The sequence below is a fragment of the Onychostruthus taczanowskii genome, unplaced genomic scaffold (assembly GCF_017590055.1).
Source record: "Onychostruthus taczanowskii isolate IOZ18803 unplaced genomic scaffold, ASM1759005v1 scaffold41, whole genome shotgun sequence".
In the NCBI taxonomy this organism is placed as follows: Eukaryota; Metazoa; Chordata; class Aves; order Passeriformes; family Passeridae; genus Onychostruthus; species Onychostruthus taczanowskii.
Window position 1 is genome coordinate 2,905,830 of NW_024501571.1, and position 18,315 is coordinate 2,924,144.

General features: G+C 45.7%; 1 protein-coding gene across 1 annotated transcript; it reads left to right on the top strand.

The window, feature by feature from the left end:
- Positions 1 to 4,900: 4,900 nt before the first annotated feature.
- PHYH (phytanoyl-CoA 2-hydroxylase) lies at positions 4,901 to 14,321 on the top strand. The gene is made up of 9 exons (XM_041413424.1): positions 4,901 to 5,071; positions 7,294 to 7,349; positions 7,470 to 7,580; positions 7,673 to 7,838; positions 8,430 to 8,511; positions 9,454 to 9,635; positions 10,423 to 10,572; positions 11,583 to 11,714; positions 13,308 to 14,321. The coding sequence occupies exons 1-9, from the start codon at positions 4,985 to 4,987 to the stop codon at positions 13,359 to 13,361; spliced, it is 1,020 nt and encodes a 339-aa protein (XP_041269358.1). The 5' UTR covers positions 4,901 to 4,984; the 3' UTR covers positions 13,362 to 14,321.
- The last annotated feature ends 3,994 nt before the right edge of the window (positions 14,322 to 18,315 follow it).

Sequence of the window (18,315 nt, forward strand, 5' to 3'; positions counted from 1 at the left end):
AAACAAAACAACAAACCGTTAGGTTTTTCATGGCAGTTCTGAAAATAAAGTATCAAAAACCAGTTGTGCAAAAAAAAACTGATTTAATTCCTTTTTTTTTCCCCTGCTGTTTTGTGATGTTTGTTCTGTTCATTTTCTCTATGGTCGTCGGCAAGATTGTATCTATATAGGTTATCTTAGTTTTAAAAATGGGTGCAGAACAGTTGAGTTCCTGTATGGGAGTGCATGCAGAAAGGTCAGTTGTAGTTGAAACTGGCACTGGATGTGTGTCAATTCCCTTCCAGCAGAAGAAGGTCCTTGTCGGATGCTGTTGGGTTTTTTCACTCGTTGTGATAATGGGTTCATCAGCCAGGTGTGAAACCAACACTTGTCCTTGCCTAGCCGTGCCCGGAATGGCTGAAGGTTCATCTCCAAGGGAAGGTGTCTGAAGGAGGCTGCTTCTCTCTGGACTTTCGGAGCAAGACTTCCAATCGCGGCCGCAGGAGGCGGCTACAAGGAAAACCTCACGGGGAGCCGATTTAAAAAGCTCTCTCCCAATGCTTCCTGATGGCTGGAATTTACATCCCAAAGCGCTTCCTGGTGCGCCGCTGAGTGGGTGATAACTTGGGAAATCCTCTGTGGGCATCACCTTTGTTGACAAAGTTTTATGATTTGTTTTGCTAAATCAGAGATTGGAGATCCCAGTGAGCTGTAGGAGGGTATATTGTAAGGGACTGGCAAGTCCTAAATCCTTCACTATTAAGCAAGACACTTAGAGATTCCTCTCAAATGAAGGGGTTTTTGAGATGCTGGTGTCAAAAAGCTGTGAGAAAGCAGCAGTGAAAAGCTGTTTTTAGTAGCCACGTCCAGTCATTTATACAAACATAACGTACTTTGTTCGTATACACAGGAATTTCTGCATGCACCAGCTCCTATTCCTGTTTGTAGCACTCCATCCAAGTTGTGAAAAGAGTGGAGAAAAAAATCTTTCTTTGAAAAGAAAGCATTTAATAATCGAAATATTCACTAGGCTAATCAACACATCAACACGCATATATTTTTGGAAAGTTTGTAAAAGTTGTCAGTTTTTAGACTGTTGTTTTCATAAGCGTTTTGCTTTCCCCCCTGCATCAGGGAAAAACAACACACTTTAAATCTGTGGCAGTATATAAAGCCAGAATACTTTGGTCCTTTTTGTCAGGTATCTTTTGATTTCATATTCTGCTCTAAACTCAGGATTGAACATTTTCTGATAAGGAGATAATGAAAGTTAATGTGACTGCTGCAGTGAGAGGGCAGCAAACCTGAGCTGGGTGGGCATGGTGGCTGATCTTTAGTGCTTCACTGGTGTTTCCAGCTGGGAACAGCCACCTGAGTTCATGTCTCCATTCTGACCACGAGGTGTGATTGCACCCCCTGTGACTGGTGCTTGAAAACGGGAAAGGTGATAAAACACCCTCTTGTTCAGCCCTTTGGTAGGTGTTTTTCCCAGCTGGGTGGTCGTGAGGGAGAATGGGATCCCTTTTGGGAGCTGTGGACATGAATAAGAGCAGCATATCCGTGAGGGAGACTTTTCCTTTCTGGCTCACTGGCTGCTGAGGTTGGCTGGCACTGGAAGAGCCGACCACAACTGGGGTTTGTGCACTCTCTGCTCAGAGCACTGGTGGATCCAGCTGTTCCAAAGGGATGTGTCAATAAGGAATGGGTGGGCACCTCCAGCTGAGAAGTTTGGGACAGCTGCAGAGAAGCCTGGCAGTAGCTCCTCCTTAGGATAAGGGTTGGCCAAAGCTTGGAATTCAGCAGAGGCCAGGAACTAAAGCAAAGGCCAAGGCAGAGAAGTCATCAAGACCCTTGACCCTTTCCATGTCCTTTGTCACTATGCCCCTTATTTTGTTCTCTGATTAATCCATATCTCCCTTTCCCTCCTTCTCCCTTCTAACATCCACAGAAGCCCTTCTTGACTCTGGTGATGAGAAATGAACCTGCATGTTGGTGGTGGATTTTGTTGTTATTGTCTCATCAACATCTGTTTTCCCTGGCATCTCAGTTAAAAAAGCTAATTTTGCTGAGTTGGAGCAGCTGCCACTTCCCACCACAGTAAATTAAGCTTTCAGAAGACCTCATCTTTGGAATTACAGTTCTGATCATAATGTGGATTTTAATAGTCAATTGAGATGCTTATTAAATTATAAGACTGTGCATTAGGAATGTTCCTGTGCTGCTGGAAAAAAAATCTCAATCGTTTAGTTTTTATTAGTTTTGTGATTTAATGAACAGAAAACATTAAAACAAAAAGCCAAATGCAAACCATCTGTATAAAAATGTTCTATAAAATTCAGGAAACTGACAGACATAGCTGTAAAAGTACTTTGCAGAGACACAGCCTCTCTTAAATGCCATCCATTTTAATACAATGATTAATGCTACGATCAGTTTCCTTAACAAAGAAAATTTCTCCCTTGTTTCTTTTCCTGGGTTCATGAGATTCAGCCTGTATTTCAATGATGCTTATCAATGGATTTGAAAATTATTCACTCTGGACTGTTTAGATGCAAAGGATGGGTGTTTTTTTTAGGCATCCACACACTTCTAGGGGATGTGGCTACACCACAGCAGCCTCCGTGTCCCCGTGTGGTGCCAGCAGTGGCCGCGATCGATCTTTTGTTGTGTTAAAGTTCGATCCATCAGCAGGAGGGTACAAATACAGGGCAGTGACCTCAGCCACCCGCTGCCCCTGCCAAGGTGGGCGAGGCTCCTGAATTCTTTGGTGTGTGATAGAATACAACAGGGCAGTCCAGTCGAGATTGCCAGAGAGGCTGTATGTAAAAAGGAATCATGGTATTTAATCCCCAGAGATATTAGGGGTTTTTGAGGCTCTTTTTGTTTAAAAAAGCATATATTAGGAAAGGATTCTTCATCCAGAGGATGGTTTGGCACTGGGACAGGCTCCCCAGGGAAGTATGAGAGCACCAAGGCTGACAGAGTTCAAGAAGCCTTTGGACAACATTCTCAGACACAGGGTGGGATTCTTGGGCTTGTCTTGTGCTGGACTTCAGGAGTTGGGCTGATGGTTCTTGTGGGTCCTTTCCAGCTCAGGATGTTCTATGATTCTATATATATTTATGTGTGTGTTATGTATATATAAAAGCATCTTAGTTCTCCTAAATCAGCACAGCCAAATCCCTACTTTTTGTTCAGGTATGGAAGACACCTTTGCATAAGATATTGTCAAACATGTACCTGCGGAAAAAATATCTACATTGCAAACAGGTCCATGCCACAATAGGCATGTGTAGTATTATTCTGCTTCATCTGTTTGTTAGGGCTTTTACCTAAACTTTGAAACAGATGAGATTTGTTGAGGTTCCTCTTTCAGTTTGGATTGTGAAAGCAATTGCAGCATACATCTAAATTATATATAGGCCTTTCAATGCAGTTATAATTAGGAGTTCAGTAATAAAGCTATTACTCTAGTTGCTTTTTTTTTTCTTTTCCCCCTCAATAGTTTGATTTGAGGGACTTTGAACTTTCTGTTTTCTTATGACTAAGTTTTCCTATGGCTCAGGAGTCAAAGGTCTGATTTTATTGGCAATGAAGGGTGCTGTCACTGCTGCTGCTGTTGTACCTTCACAGTCCCTGTACTCTTGCCTCTGTGACTATAGAAAATCATTTCGAGAGAGTTTTTTCCTGGGTTCCCGACCTTGTTTGTCCCACTTCTGTGAACAGCCTGTTCTGTTATGCCCCTGAAGGGAGTGATTCCACCAAGCATACTGTAGCCTGTACTCCTGCCTCTGTGACTACAGAAAATCATTTAGAGAGGGTTTTTTCCTGGGTTCCCGACCTGTTTGTCCCACTTCTGTGAACAGCCTGTTCTGTTATGCCCCTGAAGGGAGTGATTCCACCAAGCATACTGTAAGAGCCATAAACACAAATGCACCAAAGACCAGAGCAGTTTATGTGTAGTTTATTTAAAGCAATGGGAGTTTTACCACTTGAGTTTAATGCACCAAAGACGAGAGCAGTTTGTAAACCTGCTGTAGTTTATTTAAAGCAATGGGAGTTTTACCACTTGAGTTTTGAAGGGAACCAGCTTCCAGGATAGAGGTTATGTACAGAAACCCTTCCTACCCATGCCTTGGCTTCTGTTCATCTGCAGCACTAACAGGAAGCTTAGTGTATTGACAGCTGAGTTTTTGATCCACCAACACATCACCCCAGTTTCCAGAAAACCTGTTGCAGAATGGGAGCTGAACTTCCTAAAGCAGCTGTAAGCAGAATTTTGCTACACACCCTGTGATCAGCAGAGGGGCCTGCCTACAAGAGACTTGTGAAGGTTCTTCTTTGGAAACAGGCCCTGGAGTGCCCATGAGCGAGGTTTTTATGGCAGGTGTGAGATCTGTTTTCACACTGGGGCTGCAACAATCTCTCCAAACGTTTTCATGGAGGGATGCGGCGAACTCTGACGGTCTCCTTAGAGACAGGAGATAAGGCATCGATCCATGCCGGCCTCAGGAGTGCATTGTGCCAAGCGCTGCCCTCCACACGGGGCTGATGAAATTCACTGCTGGCAGAGAACGGGAAAAAGAGGGGAAGTGGGAGGACGAACGTAAAGAAATCCGCAGGGAAAATTCCAAGCTCTCCGCACGCCCGGCCTGGCCTCCCTCAGGCCCTTTTCGCCCGGGGGTGCTGCCGGCCCTCGGCTGCGGCGCTCTGAGGGCGCCGCTCCCTCACGGCCGCCGCTCCCTCACGGCCGCCGCTCCCTCACGGCCGCCGCTCCCTCACGGCCGCCGCTCCCTCACGGCCGCCTCCCGCCCCGCACTCCCGCCGCACCGCGGCGCCCGGCGGGACCCGTGCTCTGAGAGCACCGGCTCCGCCCCGGCTTCCCTCAGGCCCTTCCCACCGCCGTCCGTGCCTCCCGGCTGACCCGGGGCTCTGAGGGCGCTCGGGCTCTGAGCATGCGGCGGCTCCGCCCCGGCCGGGACTGCGCTGAGGCCGCCTGGGCATCATGGAGCGGCTCGGGGAGCGCTCGGCAGCCCGGCTGGACACCATCCTGCGGCACCTCTCCCCGCGGCTGGCAGCGGTCCCGGCTCCTGTATCCTTCCTGCTGTGGGATCGGGAAGGGGTGGTGCAGTACCTAGGCTCCCCGTGGGTCGGGGCTCCGCTTCCCCCAGCCCGGCGCGCTTTGCCCCTCGCTCCCCGCGCCCTTGTGGGCTCGTGGTTTGTCCGGCAGGGACACCGGCCTGGGAGGGACACACAGGGCGAGTCCTGCCCTGTGTCCTGGTGCTGGGGGACAGCGCCTCCGTGGCAGCCCCGACTGGAATTTCGGGGTCAGTACGTGACGCACCCCAAAGCCTCTCCCTGAGCTTGAGCCCCGCAGGCTGTGGGCAGCTGGGATGTGGATCTTGGCAGTGCCCCAGCACAGCCCCCCAGCCCCGAGCCGGAGGCTTCCCTGCAGCGAATTTTCCTCCTAGAAATTCAACTCCGCATGACTTAGAAGTTGCACGGCGAGTCACAGGTTTCGTTGAAAGGTACAGAGTCGACTGGTAGAGCAGCAGCAGGAAAAACATCAAGGTTTGGTTTGTGAAGGGGAACAGAGGTGGAAATGTTGGAGGCTGCCAACATAAGGCAAAGGAAAACTGGGTAGAAATAAGCTTTTGCGTTGATATGTCCCGTGGTTCCACAAGTTAAGTGGAGACTGCTTGCTGAGAATATTTTTAAAGCTGCTGTCATAAATGTTGCTTTAAAAAAAAAAAAGCTTTTTCACAGAGCAGAATGCTGACAAATTACCTCTGAATTATAATACATAGAAGAGGATGTGATCAAACAGGATGTAGAAGTTCTCAAATCCATTAAAAAATAAGAAGGCAGATGGATAGTTGTTGACTCTGACACAACACAAGTAGGAGCACAAAATTAGGAATAAATTACAGGAAAAACACCCTGGTTGTAACATACAGGAAGTAAGGAGAGGTGCTGCACAACCTGTTTGTGTTTAAATCTGGGTCATGATGCAAATAGCTTTGGACCAAAACACATCTGGCCTGGAGCAACAAAGGTGTGTGGGTAAAGTAAATTACAGACTCTAATAAGAATGATTTATTTGATACATCAAATGGTACATTAGTTCACTGGCTTTGTTTTAATATCTGCGCCTCGTGGTTTCAGTTGTCCAGGCAGCCCAGACTTGTTCTCTGAATGTTGCAAAGTGTCAAGAGCAAAACCAGTGAGAGGAAGAGGCACTACAAAGCCCGTGAGGAAGGTGCTGAAATGGAGTCCAGCACTGGGTGGACTTGTCTGCTGTCCCCCCACTGGGGAGGTGGAGGTGCTGAGGAGAGCCCCATGCTGGGGTTCAGCCAGTGCCTGTGTCTCCATCAGCTGTCTGTGGACATTGAGGAGCCTGAATGATCAGGAGTCCCATATTCACTGAGATTAGGCCTGAAATGTGGTGTATGGAGCACTGGTGCCCTCAGTTGAGGGATTCCTTGCTCTGGGACCTGCTGTGGCAGTTGCCAGCTGATCTCGTCTCCCTGTGCTCTCTGTCCTCCATCCAGTCCCCAACACCTTTTCCTCCCCATGGCTCATCATTTTTGCCACACATTTTTGCATGTGTTATTCTTCTCCCACTGTATGTGACTCTTGACAAGATAATGTTTAAGCTTCCTGGTGTGGGGATCATAGACACAGCTGCTGGGATGAAACCTATTTCTTATTCCCAAAGCATTCGTGGTTTCATGAGCAGTAGAGGAAAGTCAGTGGTTTTCATAAAACCCTGGAGCAAACATGCCTGTGCAGACCAAAAGATCAGCATGAAAATGCTCATTTTTGTTATGGATGACACTTCAATACCATGCATAAAACTCTTTTGAGACTTCTTTAGCAAGTGGGGTTTAATTGCCCTGTTGGTGAGAATGTGTCTCTGCATAAGAGAAAAAAAGAGCTTTTTTAAAACCTGTTGAAATTACTTGAAGTGGAGGACGAGCCTAAAGCTCTCCTCTCATCCTGCTGTCCCTATCATTTGGAAGGGACCCGATCTCTGCAGTAACTGAAGAGATGGTGAGGGTTTGGAACACTGTATGAGAACGTGGAACCTCTGGTTTAGTCCTGTTGCTTTATTGTTTTAGAGTATTTTCATTTTTAGAATATTTTTATTATGATTTATTATTATGGAAGCAAAAGGGAGAAGAACGTGGATTGAGTGTCCAGCACAGCCCCTGCCTTTAAGATGAACGGCACTGTAGGATCAAGGAACTCATACCTGTAGATAATGTTCTAATCTATTTTGCTTGATTGTATATTCCTTAATTCCCACCCCAGATAAGCATTCCTACTTCAGCCCAAGTCAGTGTTGCTCCTCATTCAGGGAGGTTTTGGTAAGCTCCATCTTCCTTGGTAGAGATGAAAGCAAAACAACCTTCAGAGCCCAGCTCTTTGTTGCCCCAAGCACACGTGTTGGTCACTACGCACGGCTAACGTGTCCCTCTGTGTCCCAGCTACACCCTGGACAACGATCTGCTGAGCACAGAGCAGAGGCAGTTCTATGAGGACAATGGCTACCTGCTCATCAAGAACCTCGTTTCTGACCAGGACATCGAGCGCTTCAGGTACCAGGCACTTGCCTGACGGGCTGGGGGGAACTCTGGGGAGCTGGGGATCGTTGGGTTCTTCCAACATGGATGTTCCCTCTGGTTTGCAGGAAGGAGTTCGTGAGGATCTGTAAAAGAGAGGTGAAGCCACCAGGAATTATGATTATGAAGGACGAGTCCCGGAGATCCCAGTTTGGTCAGTCTGAAAACGTGGTTAATAAAGTGCAGGACTTCCAGGAAGATGAAGAGCTGTTCAGATACTGCACTCTGCCTGAGGTAAAACAAAGGGTGGTGGTGGTGGTGGTGGAAGAGCCTCCATGGAGGTATCTGACCCTGCAGGCACTCCCATAAACACTGGAGTGAGGAAGGAAGATAAGTCAGCCTTTAAGAGGGTTCTGCATGAGCAGGGGATGGATGGAGGCTGGGGCAGAAGACTTAAAGCAGTGCTGCTCTTCCCCTGGTGTGGAGCCAGTCAGGAATGTGACTTGGCCAAACCATGCCAGGCTAGAGGGGCAGATCAGCCACACGTCCTGAATGTGTTTTATCCAGGCAAGCATCTGTCCTTGGGCAGGTGCAGCCTTGCAGCCACTGTTCATGTGGCAGATAGAGCTCTGTGGGAGCACCCTCCACATCTTCTCAGCAGCCTGCAGCACCATCTTCCCTCTTGGCCTCCTCCCACCATTCCCGTTTGTGTGCCAAGCCAGATCCTCCCTCCCTTGTGTCCTACATCCCTCCATACTCTCTGACCTCCTCCTCCTGTACCTTGCCCTCAGCCAAACATCCAGTTCCCAGTGCTTCCTCAGCAATATTTCCTCTTGTTTTTCATGTTTCTGATTTTTTTTTTCCCTAATGCTTTCTTCTTTGTAGGTCCTCAAATATGTTGAGTGCTTCACAGGGCCAAACATCATGGCAATGCACACCATGCTGATAAATAAACTTCCAGATTCTGGTAAGGAAAACTTGGATTAGAGTAAAATGGGTGAATTATTGTGTGCATGCCAGAATTGAACTTAGTATTTTAGAAATGCTGTAAAAAAATTAAACCCAAATAACACTGGAAATTTACGTAGCCATTTTGGTGATTGTTTTCTTTTTGCCTTGGTTTATTGAGACAACATGAGAAAACACAGGAGAGTTTTTGAGGCTACACAAAGTCTAAATAGTATGGCAAATGAAGCAAGTAGAAATGTCCTAACTGTATTTATTTAAGGAGCAAAATCAATGGCAAAATAAGTATATAAATTATAAATAAAAGGCTCTTTTGGTGTGGAGATGTTTCCATTTCCATGGGGGCAAAAGAATAACAAGCAAAACTTCAAGAATATTTATGTATGTTTAGACTTCATGGAAGAGAGCCTCTAGGGCAGAAACTCTCTGTGGAGGCTGCAGTCCATAAATTGAGATTTTTTTCCCCCCCTCTTTTAAAAAGAAAGCGAAATAAACATGAGCAGGGTGCAGCACAGACAGGGTTGGTTCTGCTTGTGTCACAGCAGTACATCCAGTGCCTGCAGACAGCACAGCTGTTGGAAGGTCTTTGTGTCAGGAGGTTTGTGCTGGGTGAAGTTCTCAAAAGTGGAGAGCAGCCAAAATGAGCGATGAAAAATGCGTGCTGGTGGTAAAGGCCAGCCAGAGGAGACTTCTGAGGGGTCGCAGAGCTTAAGCAGCCTCCTGGCTTTCCCTGTGTGACCCAAGAGCCGCACCATGGTCCGTTTTGGGCTGGGATGGCAGCTCGCCTGCTTGGCTTCCGTGGCTGGGCTGGGGCAGGCACTGAGTGCACCGAGCGTCTCCAGTGGGAAGCAGCAGCTCCTTAGGATGTGCCACAGCGGTTTGACACAAGGAGAAGGCTGTCTGACGTTTGATGAGGCTGGATGTTTCTGAACCTGTGTTGCAGACAAACAGACCTTCCTGCACCCCATGCATCAGGACCTGCACTATTTCCCCTTCCGGCCTGCGTCGCGCATCGTGTGCGCCTGGACCGCCATGGAGAGGGCTCACCAGGACAACGGCTGCCTGGTCGTGCAGCCAGGGACACACAAGACAGCCCTGAAGCCCCACGGTTATCCAGAGCTGGAGGTAGAGAGTCATGGAGGGCTTGGGAAGGGCGTGCAGGAAGGGGGTGTGTTTTGGCTGCGAAGGACTCACTGTAGGGGGAGCATGTGCAGGTCAAAGCTGAGGTTTTCTTTTTTTTTTTTTTTTTTTTTTTTTTCCTGTTTATGCAAATATTTACATTGATTGGGGAGAGTTTCTTGGGTGACCTCACTCCATGTGACAAGGGTAGATTTGCCTCTGTTCCCACCTTCACATGGAAAATATCCAGCGTGTTGTGGCATGACAGTATAAACACATGCCAACATTTTCCACTGCCCTTGCCAAGTGTGAGGGCTCTGTCTCCTCCTGTCAAATTGTTCCTGCCTGGTAGCATGTGTACTGTCTCCTCCCAAAGAGGAGAAGTCTGACAGTAAACAGCTGGATGGAATAAAATACCAAGTGCTATCTTCCTCTTCAGAGTGTGTTTCCTGGCCTGGCCTGACATGGTGATGGTTATACCAGGAGCAGAAGGCTGGACTCCAGCAGTGGCATCAGGCCACCCTTGTGGGGTTTTCCAGTGCTCTTCTCTGTTCTCTCCAGCTGAGAATGTCTTTGTCCAAATCCAGCTGCAGAAAATACAGAAAATATCATTTTTCTGTATGTCAGGCTTGAAGTAGAAGGACTAGTAGGCAATAGTCAGATTTTTAGCTTGGCATATGGAATATTCTCTCCAGGGGAAAGCAGATCCATGGCTGTCCCTGCTGTGCTCTGAGAATCAGCACTTCCTCTAATTCTAGCTGAGTGATTTCAGTTCAGCCTTTTTCTTCCTTAGGGTAAGACCAACAAACTTTTCCATGGGCTGCTTGATGAGGATGAGAAGATTCCCAAGGTTCACGTTGTCATGGAGAAGGGAGACACAGTGTTCTTCCATCCCCTGCTCATTCATGGCTCTGGGATAAACAGGACATCAGGTTTTCGAAAGGTAGGGAAACATCTCTTGATACAGTTTTTATATTCTTAATTTTTTTTTAAAAATCACCCAACTATCCCTCTGTTTTTATCCCCCACCCCCTTTGAATCCTTTCTCTGTTCATAAATATGTGGATGAATGTTTTAAAGAGTTTTAATCTTCCTAATGTACTTCAGCACTCTCTTGTTTATTTGTTATTTTATTTTTAAACATATGTGTTCTGTAAGAAGAGCGTGCTGTGCAGCTGCTTGGGAAAGGCAGAACAGGAGTAGAAATTAGATGTTGAATCTACGTTTAAATTAAAGCCTGTCTGGCTGCACTTGCTTTTCTGAAAGTTTCCTTTCAGCTGTCCCAGATATCAGGACTTCACCTTATCTTTTTTCCCTGTCTTCTTGGTATCCTGTTATCTCTGGATAACAGGAGTCTCCATCATTCAATAAAAAATATTTATTTATATGATTGCACGACCCATTTTTCTATAAAAGATTTGTTGACATGCATGATTATTTAACTGAAACAGGCAGAAGTGCCCTCCTTTGGAGGCCTGGTACTGTCTCAGAAGGGATTCATCCAGGCACTGCAGCGTGAGCTGCTCTGGTTTTATTTTGGTTTGCCTATTGTGTGGCTTGTTCTTTCAGCCCCCGTGGCAGTTTGTTGGTGGATTCAAACTAAGTGGGTTGTGACCCTCTGGGTGCAGGAACTAAGAGCCCTAACAGAACACACAGGTCTGCCCCAGCCCTGACTCCCTGATTCCACTCCAGCTGCTGATATTCTGAGATCAAGTAGTACAGCTCATGCTGAGGCAGTGAGGGGGAGAAGGGAAGGAAGAAGAGCAAGAGAAGGAAGTCATCAGCAAGAGTGTTTCTCCAAGGGGACACTCTCCCTTGGAAAGGAGGAAGGGTTTTGCTGGCATGATCTGTAAGGAAGGAGTGATGTGTCCACAATGTGGAATTCCTGAGTTTTTTTCCAGCAGTTGTTTGTAGTCAGTGTGACAGTGAGTGACACCCGCTTTCCTCACACAGAGCATCAGCTGCCACTTTGCCAGCTCAGAGTGTCACTACATTGATGTCAAGAACACAACTCAGGAGCACCTGGAGAAGGAGCTGCAGGAAATGGTTTGCAAGAAATACAGTGCAACTTCTGTGGAGCTCAAGGTGAGACTTGGCTCAGTGCCCTTTGTTCCAGACCAGGTCAGTTCCCTTTCCCAAGTCTCTCGTGTGGCACATTGGTGCTCTTTGCTGTGCCTAGCTTGGCAGATCAGGCTGTACCAGGCAGAGGTGCTTGGCAGGATAAAAGGCCTGATGTTCAGAGGATGACTAGCAGGCTTTTTTGGGGCCTTTTTCTTCATAATGCCTTGTTCACTGGCAGCCTCTTCACATTCCATGATCTCCAGAAATTCCTTCAGAAGCTCTGCTTGTAAATAAAAAAATGTAGTCATTTGCCCTGAATTCAAAACTAAAAGTTGGAGTAAATTCAGTGCTTGTCCAGTTTTTATGTCCACAGTTCTTACAGTTCCCCCTCTCAATGGTGGGTGGATTTTCCTTTTAAAACAAGTAGCCACACCTGATCACAATTACAAATGGATTTTTTTTGCTTAAATATAATCCCACCTCAGTTGTTTATACTCGAGGCTATAGCAGGTTTGTCAGCAGTGATATACATCTGCCTCAAAAAAAAAAAATGGGACTAATGGACTCTTGCTGAATAACTGAGATCATTGAGTAAAATAGGAAGCAAATGTCAATTCTTCAGGGATCCAGCCACTGAAAGAAAAATAAACCTTTTTACTGGGGTGAAAAAGTTCTGAATATCTTAATCCACAGCAGTTCCCAAGAGTGTGCAAAGCCAGTATCAAAGCAGTGAAGTCTATATGTAAAAGCAGCAATTTTATTTTAAAATGTACATGTTTTACAATATCTGGGGCATTCTGGAGGGGGGAACTTTCTTTTTCACTGTCACTGCAGGTCCCCAGCCAGGTATTAATTAGCATTGACTCCATGATTCTCAGAAGGCTGATCAATCACTTCATTACACTGTACTTATTAAGAAACCCCTTGCCCTTACAGACAGTCACGATACAGGCGGACCCAACTGGTCCTTCAATCCAAACACCATCACCACTGGCCAATTAAGAAACCACCCTTTGGTAAACAAATCTCCATAACACATGTCCACACCAGCAGGTACAGCAAGTGAAGATAAGAATTGTTTATCATTCTTTTCTCTGGTCTTCTCACAATGCCTGGGAAAGTTGTGCCTGTTGCTGGGGCCAGAGAGCTGCTGCCACATTTCACCCTTGGTGTTCTTGTATTTTTCTGTGTGTTTCCCCCCAGTGTGCCTGGGTGTGGTGGGGTGCCCAGCTGTGTTTTGCAAGCTGATCTTTCATGTCTGTAAAGCCACAGCTTGCTTGGCTTTCAGTTCCTGGGGTTATTTAGATGCTTGGTGGAATCCAAAGGGATGTGAAGTCTCTCCTTCTCCTGAGTGGAAATGAGGTTTTTCTTACAAACCCCAAAATGAGGTTGTTCTTACAAACCCCACAGAGAAGTCTCTGTGTTTTTGTGTAGCTTTAAGGATTTTTTTTAGCCAGAGTTGGAGTTTTCTCCCAGAGGAGTGCCCAGGTCTTATTTCACCTTCACAAGATGACGAGAACTAAGCAATCCTCTATTTCCATCTCTGTAAACTGGAATCCTGGTCACTTTTTTCTGGCCCTCAAGGTGCTTTTCCTTTGTCTCATTTTTGTTTTGAAGGATATGTGGAACTTCCGAGCACGGCTTGTGCAAGGGGAAAGAATCAACCTGTAGAAGACCCTGTGAAGAGCAGGATGGTGAACATGGGCCTCAGAGTGAGCTTCTCTGAGGGAAGAGCACAAACCATGCCTGGGCAGGCAGAATTCCCTTTGTTGATCTCTGTAGTGGTAACTTAGCCAAGTGCTGCACTGCAAAATCGTTCTATGCTAATTCAGAATAATTGCACTGAGCTTGGGCGGCCGATGTATGTCAAAGGAAACCTAACCTAGAAAAACAGATTTGCTGCAGGTGTCTTAGACAATCAAATCAGTCTTGAAAGAACACCTTAATTTTCTTGGTGTTTTAATTCTTGTTTCTTAAAAGTTTTTAACATGACACACCTTTAGAATGATGCTATACCAATGTAGGATTTTATGCAAGAATTTCCAGTATTTCCAACTTCTTTTCCTGTGCCAAAAAAAAGAAAAAAAAAAAAAATCAGAGTTTTAGACAAGCCCTCAGTGACATGGGGAGTTACTAGTGTTGCTGATGAAGATGTGGGTGCAGTGGTGTAAGGAAGTGGCTAAAGACAAAGCAGAGAAAGCAGCAGCCACTCACAGAGAAAAATGGGATTTATGGACAGGAATTTGATTGCTGGTAGAGCTCCTCAAGCTTGGCTTGGCATGGCATCATACCTGACCAGGCAGCTCTGGCACAGGTGAAATATGAGTCTGACAGTGTTGGGAGCTACTGGGCCAACAAAGCAGCCTCCCTCTGGCCTTGCACAACTGATCCAAGGCTGTGTGAAGTGAGGGAATCCTTTGAGTCTGGCAGGTCTGGGAGAAGGTGCCTTTTGCTGCTGCCAGGTTGAGGAAGTGTTTGGATGCTCCCCGGAACGCAGTGGTGGCAGGGTGGAGTGATGCACACTGAAATGATCCTCTTGCTTTTGACAGTGCTTTTCCTTGCTTTCTCAAAGATTCTTTTGTTTTCAGAATCTATTTTTTGAAATAAAGAATAAACCAGAACGAAACTGCACTTGAGGCCTGTGTTGTGTCATTGCTGCTGCTCAGAAACTGCACTGGGGGTGTCCTTGAACACCCCAGGGCAAATCATCAATGCTCAGCTTGTTTCCACTCCCCCCCAGTCCACCCAAAAAAGGACCAAAGGCTGCAGTGATGGGCTCTTGTGGCACCTTGTGCCTCGTTTTTTGATTCTTCATCTTCGTGCAGCATATCTAGGTTTTTTTGTTTGTTTGTGTTTTAAAGAAGGTGAGGTTTGAGCACAGTTAAGTGTAGGTCCTACACCTTTGCTGCTGGAGTGAGGTGTCTGGGCTGTGGTTCCCACCTGGAGCCAGACATAACCTCCCAGCAGCCTCTGGTTTGACCACAACACCAAGAAGTGTGATGAGGGGTCACTTAGGACAGGCCCCCTCAGCCCGGGTGATTTTGGCTGTCCTGGTTCCCCATGCCCTCTGTAACCCTGGCACTGATCAGCTCCTGTGGAGAGCATGGACCCAGCTGGGTGACTTCCAGTGAGTTGGAGATCCCTCTGGTGGCTTTGCTGAGTCCTCTCCATGGGGTTTTCGTGAGAACTTGGTGTATTCTGTCTGGTTCTCAGCACAGGATTGATGGAGATTTCCCTGTCTGGCGTCACTGGTGGAGCTGGGTTGACTGCAGGGGGAGCTGCGACCACAGAGAAGAGCTACAGGTGTCACATTCCCAGTTTCAAGACTGAATTTCTCTTACTATAGCTAGAAAAGAAGAAAAGGAAGAAAAGGAAGAAGTTTACCTTTGTTTTTAAAAATTTGTGCACCTCTGCCTACGTATTTCAGCTTACAATTGCCTCTTTCAGAAGAACAAACCCATCAACAACCTTGGAGATTATCCAAACTCAGCAGCTGTCCCACCTGATAAGACACTTGTGTCCTCATTCCTTCCCACACCTTGTTGGGTACTGCCCTCTGGGGCAGGCTGTGCTCCTTCTGCTGGGCAGAAACAGTTGGATGAAGCTGGATTCTCCCAGAATGGATGTGTGGTGTTTCTGGATATCTCCTCTGTAGCAATAATAATACCTTTGAGAAATAAACTTCCAAATCCATTAGGCAGAGCTTCAAGAGACAGGGAAATGCAGAAGCTGTTGAAATGCTTGGGTTGCTGTGTATTTTAGTGAAGCAGCACTTACCCTTTTAGAAAAGTTGCTTGAATTGAATCAAATTAAAAGCAAAACATTTATTTTGGTAATAGTGTGTTTCAGTTTAGCCCTGGCTTAGTGGGATGTTTCTTACAATTTGGTTTGCTGTAGGTGTTCAGGTTCACATGTTGGGGTATGTGTGTGCTCCTAAATTGATGTAACAGCATATCTAAAACTCTCTTTCCAGCTAACTTCATGATCCTGCAGGTTAGCTTAACCGTGTTAGTCCTTCTTGGACAAATTTTTTTTAATAGCAGCATCCAAGTTTCAAAAAGGCCCATGTAAAATTAGACATCTGGCTGCTTATTTGGCCATCTGCAGTTGCATGAAGCCCCAGTGTTTCAGACACATTTTTTTCTGCCTTGACATTTCACATGTGTTGGAAACAAAGGCTTCCTGGAGCTTGGTAAAAGACAATAAACACAGAGAAGATCTTTTGCTCAGAATTTATGTGCTATTTTCCAGACTAGCAGTTCAGAAATGTCAGATTTAGTCTGACTCCTGACCTTGCTGACAGTGGCTGCACGCTCAGCACTTTGATGTGAAGACACTGGGTAGGTGCCAGAGGAAGGATTTTGAATCCCAGCTTTGGCTTCTAGTGCTGTAGATCAAAAAGTCTTACTTCATGCAAGAGAAATGGGGAGGAAAATCAAGTTTAATTAACTACATTACAGTTTTTTCAAAGTAGATTTGACTCTATAAGCTGATCTGGGATGTAGGAGATCCTTTTCCAGCAGTCATTTGTAATCAAAGTGGCAGTGAGTGATGCCCAATGTCCTCACACAGCTGTCACCTCACTGGCTTAGAGTGCTACTACAGGGATGTTAAGAACATGATCCAAGAGCAGCTGGAGAAAGAAGTAATTGAATTTGAACATGCAAAATATAAAATGGTTTCTGCTCCAGACCTTGTGTTATTCTTAAATCACTGCCTTATCTTGTAACTCACAAGTAATTTTGGCCTTTCTGCTGATAAGGTTTCTTGCTGCCTGCCTGTGCTGGAGAAACATCTTTGCTCCACAGACAGCCCCTTCACATCCCTGGAAATCAGCCCAGGAGCTCTGCAAATCCATCTCTACTCATCACTATTCCCACCTCTAGGCTGCCAGATTTGATTTCATCCATGTTCTTTGCTGTCTTTGCAGTGGAAATCAACCCAGGTAGGACGAGTTTGTGCCAGCAGGTATTTAGACAGGAGAGGCTGTTAATCAATCCCTCTATAACTGGATTTGCAAGAGGACATAGTCTATAAAACACCCACCTGAGCACCTTCTCTGCTCACCACATCAATCCAGTGAGCCTTTTGGCTTACACCAGGCAGGGTTTTGTGCCTTGGAGCTTGTAGCTTTTAATTTCGTTTAGTGTTGTCTGTACATTTCTGTTTGAGACTTTGAAGAGGCAGTGAATAAGTTAATGGGTGTTTTTGTGGCCAAACAGATCTGCTCATACCAGGGAGAAGCAGGAAACACTGCATTCAAACATGTTCTCTAGGTTTGCTGTTGCTGGGTTTTTTTTGAGATTTTTAAATTAGGAAGAAATGAGCAAAGGTAGAGTAAGGAAAAAGAATCAATCTTGGCTGAACACCTGATGGACTCCAAAAACCTGACCTACAAAATCAGATTGCTGCAGCTACTTTGGGTAATCAAAGATTATGATGAGTTGTGCATTACTTATTTTTTCCAGTCATTCTCTTGATATACTTTTGGGCTGACACTCTATTAATGTAAGGTTACTAAACCTATAGTTGGTAAAATCATACTGACATAAAATTCCATGTGTAATTATGTGTTTAAGGGTTTTAACATTCTTCTTCTGCTCAAAATCAACCAGTGAATCTCTGATGGACTTCAAAGAAAACCTGACCTACAAAATCAGATTGCTGCAGCTACTTTGGGTAATCAAAGATTATGATGAGTTGTGCATTACTTATTTTTTCCAGTCATTCTCTTGATATACTTTTGGGCTGACACTCTATTAATGTAAGGTTACTAAACCTATAGTTGGTAAAATCATACTGACATAAAATTCCATGTGTAATTATGTGTTTAAGGGTTTTAACATTCTTCTTCTGCTCAAAATCAACCAGTGAATCAGTTTCAGTGTGAGCTTACATGGGAAGTGATTGGTACAGCTGATGAAGAACGTGGATTTTATTTTGTTTTTAAATATAGAAAAACCAGCTTTAATGGCTGCACTGGATTATTTCTGTGACTCAGAAATTCTGTTGTGGCTTGTGTGGCAGAACAACCAAAGTGAACCCTGGAAAGGCAGGTGCTGGGTCTGAGGCAAACATTGGGGTGCTGCAGCTGAGACTCGCCCAAAAATCCAGTAACTGCTGGTCCTGCAGGATGTTTGGTTGGGCCAAACCCATTTTGGAGACAGCTTTGGCCAAAGCACCTGCCAGTATCTCCTCATCTCCTTGCTGTGACCATCCTGACTGATCCCAGCTTCCCTGCTGTTAGAGTGAGGCACACAAATTCCAACACATCCATCTCCCCCACTCCTTGTTTACTGCTTGAGCTTATGCAAAGGACCTGGTTTGGTTTCTTCACCCTATTTTTGCATACAAGCATTGCTTTCACTCCCATGGAGATATGTGTCTACATATCCCAGTCCTGGGGGCACTTATGAAAATTAAACATTGACCCTCCTTTGACATTTTAATTTCTGCAGGAGCTCTCTTCCTTGGGCACAAGAGACAGGAACTGGCAAAAGTGTGAAGCTTTCAACATGCTGGCTGAAGGCTGATACCAACGTGGAATTCCATGGTGGTTTTGTGGACTCCAGGTGAGAAACTCCTGTTAGGTCTGAATGAGCAAATTCTGTGAGAGCTGAACTTA